This window comes from Ciona intestinalis, chromosome 1 (genome assembly GCF_000224145.3).
Source record: "Ciona intestinalis chromosome 1, KH, whole genome shotgun sequence".
Lineage (NCBI taxonomy): Eukaryota > Metazoa > Chordata > Ascidiacea > Phlebobranchia > Cionidae > Ciona > Ciona intestinalis.
In genome coordinates this window covers 7,102,612-7,106,818 of record NC_020166.2, presented here as the reverse complement: position 1 = coordinate 7,106,818, position 4,207 = coordinate 7,102,612, and the positions used below count along the sequence as shown (strand labels likewise).

Here is a 4,207-nt window from a genome sequence, read left to right as displayed (position 1 = left end):
TTTTGAATGTACTTTGTTTACCACCAAATGGGACAAGAAAGGGAATGAAAAGGTGTCCCATTTTCGCCACTCTATTATATATCTTGCTAAAGTTAACACAGCTCTTGCTATATTACTTTACAAAACTCTACCCTTGTAGATGATTTAGTAATTCTTTTGCACCTTGTATTCTTTATTAAACCTCAATTTTTTACCGATTTGATTACAATAAAAAAATAAAAAAAAAGGAACGGCAATACACATAAGAACACCAGGAACACATTTTAAAAATGGTATGTTTGTTTGCACAGTCACGAGCGAATGATACATAGTTTGCAAGAATTATCTGCACAACGCTCCTCCTGGTATCCCGGCTTCAACATCGCCTGTCGGGTGACAAGTGCACACAATTTCTCCGGTACAAAACACTTCCCACTGCCCGGTGAAGTCGTCGGGTCTTGCACAATTGGCTTCGCACTGACCTCCGCACCTTGGTGATAAGACTCCAGGAGCTGACTTGTCACAGACGCAAATCGAGTTCTCTGCCTGCCCTGAGCATGATCCGTTGCGACATTGGACGTCACAGCCGACTGTAGAAAAATTAAAACAAATGAGAAAAAAATATTGTAAATAGGTATCGGACATAAAATGAGGCACAAAGCGTGTCATATTTTTGCTTATTTTAAAAACTTAAGTTTGTTTGAAATCAGCTATATGTCCTCGTAATAAGAAACCGGGCGTGTTCGTTTGATGATAAATTTTCTTTGCTTACCTGCACCTCTTGGAACTTCAGTAAAAACCTCAATCGCAGCGGTTTCTGCTTCAACTGTTGTTGGGGGCTCAGTGGTTGTGTCTGGTATTTCACTTGTAGTTGGCAACTCAGTAGTTGCTTCAGTCAAAGGTCGAGCTGGTGCTACCAAAAGTCCCTCTACCGCCTCAGGTGGTGCGATAAGTTCACTTTCTCCACATTTTACGCACTTCTTGCAACTTTTTCTGCACCTTGTTTCCATCCATGTTTTATAAAGAGAAGCTGGACTGCAGTAGTTCATCACATCGGCCCAATATTGGCACTCGGCATCCATGTCTGCACAATCTATAAGAAAAAAAAAATTAACAAAAAAGCAAAGGTCTAAAATTTAACTATTGAGCACGGTAGTGGTCATATAGATCCTTTTTCGTCGAACAGTTGTTCTTGACTTTGTTGTTGCTGATAGGGCGATTTTTCCGCACTTATCCTAATTCTCAATTAGGCTATAGCATTTTTCTTTAATCTCTTGATTAAAATCAAATCGTAATATATATTTATAATTTTTAGACTAAATTTTCAGATTTAAAACCGCACTATTAGCGTGTGCTGTGCACCGAACCGTAACCTTTTTCCTATTGTTATCTTCGGTATAAACACCGCGTCTCTCGTTTCTTTGCTCTTTTAGTTTACCGCTCGCAATAAAACATTATGCAGCCGCCACAACATGAAGAACATTAACTTCAAACATTACCTATAATACTGCGTGATTACGGTTTATCCAAATTCACGAAAACTAAAGTCTTTAAGCGACGACAAGGTTAACTATAGTGTAAGTTTACATGTCAGCACATGGTACAGGAGTTGTACAAAGCGTATTTACACATATTCTTTACCAAACTTTCAATCCTTGTACGTCTTAAGTTTAATGAGTTAGAATACACGAATAAATGCAATCTATCTACGGCTCCACAGTCACCAATGGCGACTGAAACCCGCTTTGTTGGTTACTTTTGATTTGTTTTTGATCGATCTCGGTCGACCATTGTAGTGATAGGGTTAATTAATACTATGCTAATTAGTTTATATTGTGCTCATGCATTAGATCTGTGATCTCTTGTAATGTGAATGTTTAGGAATCATTTTTTTTATATAGGACCGTTTGTAGTATGGCCTTACCTTCCGTGCATGTTATTTGGTTAGATACGGACGACCTTGCGCAGTTATTAACCGGACATTTCCCACAAGACCTCTTGCAAACTCTTTGCACGAGGAATGACAACTGATGGTTGTTGCAGTAGGCAGGGGCGAGGTACGTTGCACAGAATTTATTCGTGTCTTGACAGGTGTCTGCTTCTTCTATATTCAAGAAAAACATGATTAAACGTAACTATTAAGGTCGTTGTGCCAAATTCGTAGTAACAGTTAGCGCATACACGTCACCAGCTATATTTAAAATCAGCACAGCAAATAGATTGTATCTCGAATGCAAAACAGTCTATATAAAAGTAAATGCAACTCAAGCTTATGCCATAATTACCTCCGCATGACCTAGGTTCAACATTAGGACAAAGTCGACAGGTACCGCATGATAAGGCACATTTCTCACGTACGATAATCCCGACGTAATTTGTGTGGTTGCAAAACGCTTTCATTCTGTCATGGCCACACCATACAGAAACATCGTCACATGTATCACCTAAAAAATATATGTTGTTAAAATTAACAGTTCATCTTGTACGTAACCGTGCGTATTAGCCATTTGGGTTGTTGAACGAATACGCGTGTTATAGCTAGTAACCTCATGACGTCAATAATAACATACCAATTGTGTTGCATATAAACCATTACTTATTCACTGTTCAGTCAGTTTAACTTACTGCAAGCTTGTTCTGAGCCTTCAAACACCGCTGATAGTTGTCGATGGTTTTCCATTGCATTGGTTGCGAGGACAGCTAAGGCGAGAATCATTAAACACTTCATCTTCTATTTCGTTTGTACTTGTTGCTTCTTTAAATTCCGTGATGTCTTTCTGCTCTTCTTTATATATCTTCTTGTTGTGTTTGAATTGTGGATGCCTTGACTATATGGAACTCATCTTTATATATACTGTGTCCAAACCTTTTTCCTCATATTTCCATGAAGTATTGTTTATTAGAACACTATACACATGCCACTGATAATCACTGGGTAGGAGTTGTACATAATTGTCAAATAACGCACGATATAAATTCGTTGTACACATAGTGAGCTGTATGAATAATTACAAGGAACGCAATCTCGCTGAATAAGGGAACGGTATACACATAATGATGGAGTATTAGAATCTATTAGACGTTACCGACTTAATAATTACACGTTGAACAGACTCACAAACGGCACGTTCGTATAAATTTTGTTTAGTCGCAATTTACATGGAAGTTTAACGCATCCCATATACGTATAGGTAAATTCGTTTAACGTCGCCAACGTAATTCCAATTAGCATGACGATTTCATTCAATTGTTAAACAAATTTGAAACAAATACGTAATCTATATTTAAGTTATTTTATTTGACATTAAGTATTTTGCAAAAGTGTATCATTTTGTTGATGTTTCGTGCAATTATTAATCCACCCAGAAAGCTCTTACTGTATGACAATAACATATTTGTTAAAAATCGAGTGAATATTGGGGGGAGGGGTCAGTTAAGTTCGTGGTAAGATGGGACATTCCGTAAATCTATTTTGCTTGTCCCTTAACTGATATACGAACGGGCGATTTTGTTTATTAAGTAAAAATACCCATAATAGTTTTTGAATACTCATATTATTATATATATTTGTATTCACCATTTTTGTCCACTGTTTGCAATTGCCTTGTTTCAGCACTTTATTAACGTTGCTGTGTTCCCTGCGGCTGGTCTCATATTGCTGCGTGTCACTTGCCGCGCACTGAGAGTTTTCCTTCTCGTGGTTTTGTGTGTGTAGAATCAGTTCTCGTTGCGCGTATAGGAAAGGTCGTTTGTATACTGTGGAGAATCGTTGCATTTATTTATGACCGATTAGGTTGATGTTTGTAGTTAGCGGTTAGTTTATATTATAAGAGCGTTGTCAAGTGCAACGTCCTATATAAATTATGTTTATATTAAATTAGTTACTTTTTATATTTAAGTCATTCAGTGCAGTTCCCAGCAGAGTACGACAGACAGGACCCGAGTTGGCGGTTAAAGAAGTGTCCGGGACAAAACTAATGTTATATGTAACAATACTTTCAAGTTGTTTAGACTACTTGCAGTATATATAAGAAGACCTGATGTTTTCTTGGATTGTAAATAAAAACAGGTAAGTACATTATCGCATATAGTTAAACATATCTAAATATAAATATTTGCCGCGTGTTATATACAGTGCATAACGTTTGTTGGGAAATAACTACGCCTGTCAACTCGGTACCTCTCAAATCTGCGTGTTGGTTGTGTATATTTCTATCTCAGTCAGTAT

The 4,207-nt window shown here is 37.3% G+C and overlaps 1 protein-coding gene across 3 annotated transcripts in view; it reads right to left on the bottom strand.

Annotated features, from left to right (window-relative positions):
- Positions 1–150: 150 nt before the first annotated feature.
- LOC108951042 overlaps positions 151–4,207 on the bottom strand; it is an 11,847-nt gene continuing 7,790 nt past the window's right edge. Inside the window, exons 1-5 of one of the 3 annotated variants that reach the window (XM_026835108.1) lie at positions 2,605–2,796; positions 2,265–2,423; positions 1,904–2,083; positions 752–1,072; positions 151–569 (exon numbers count right to left, since the gene is read on the bottom strand). In XM_026835108.1, coding sequence (XP_026690909.1) covers positions 322–569; positions 752–1,072; positions 1,904–2,083; positions 2,265–2,423; positions 2,605–2,707 — 1,011 coding nt within the window. In that variant the 5' untranslated portion in view covers positions 2,708–2,796 and the 3' untranslated portion in view covers positions 151–321. Of the gene's footprint in view, positions 570–751; positions 1,073–1,903; positions 2,084–2,264; positions 2,424–2,604; positions 2,797–4,207 lie in introns of those variants that run through there. The other 2 variants (XM_026835113.1, XM_026835117.1) reach the window with 2 other exon arrangements.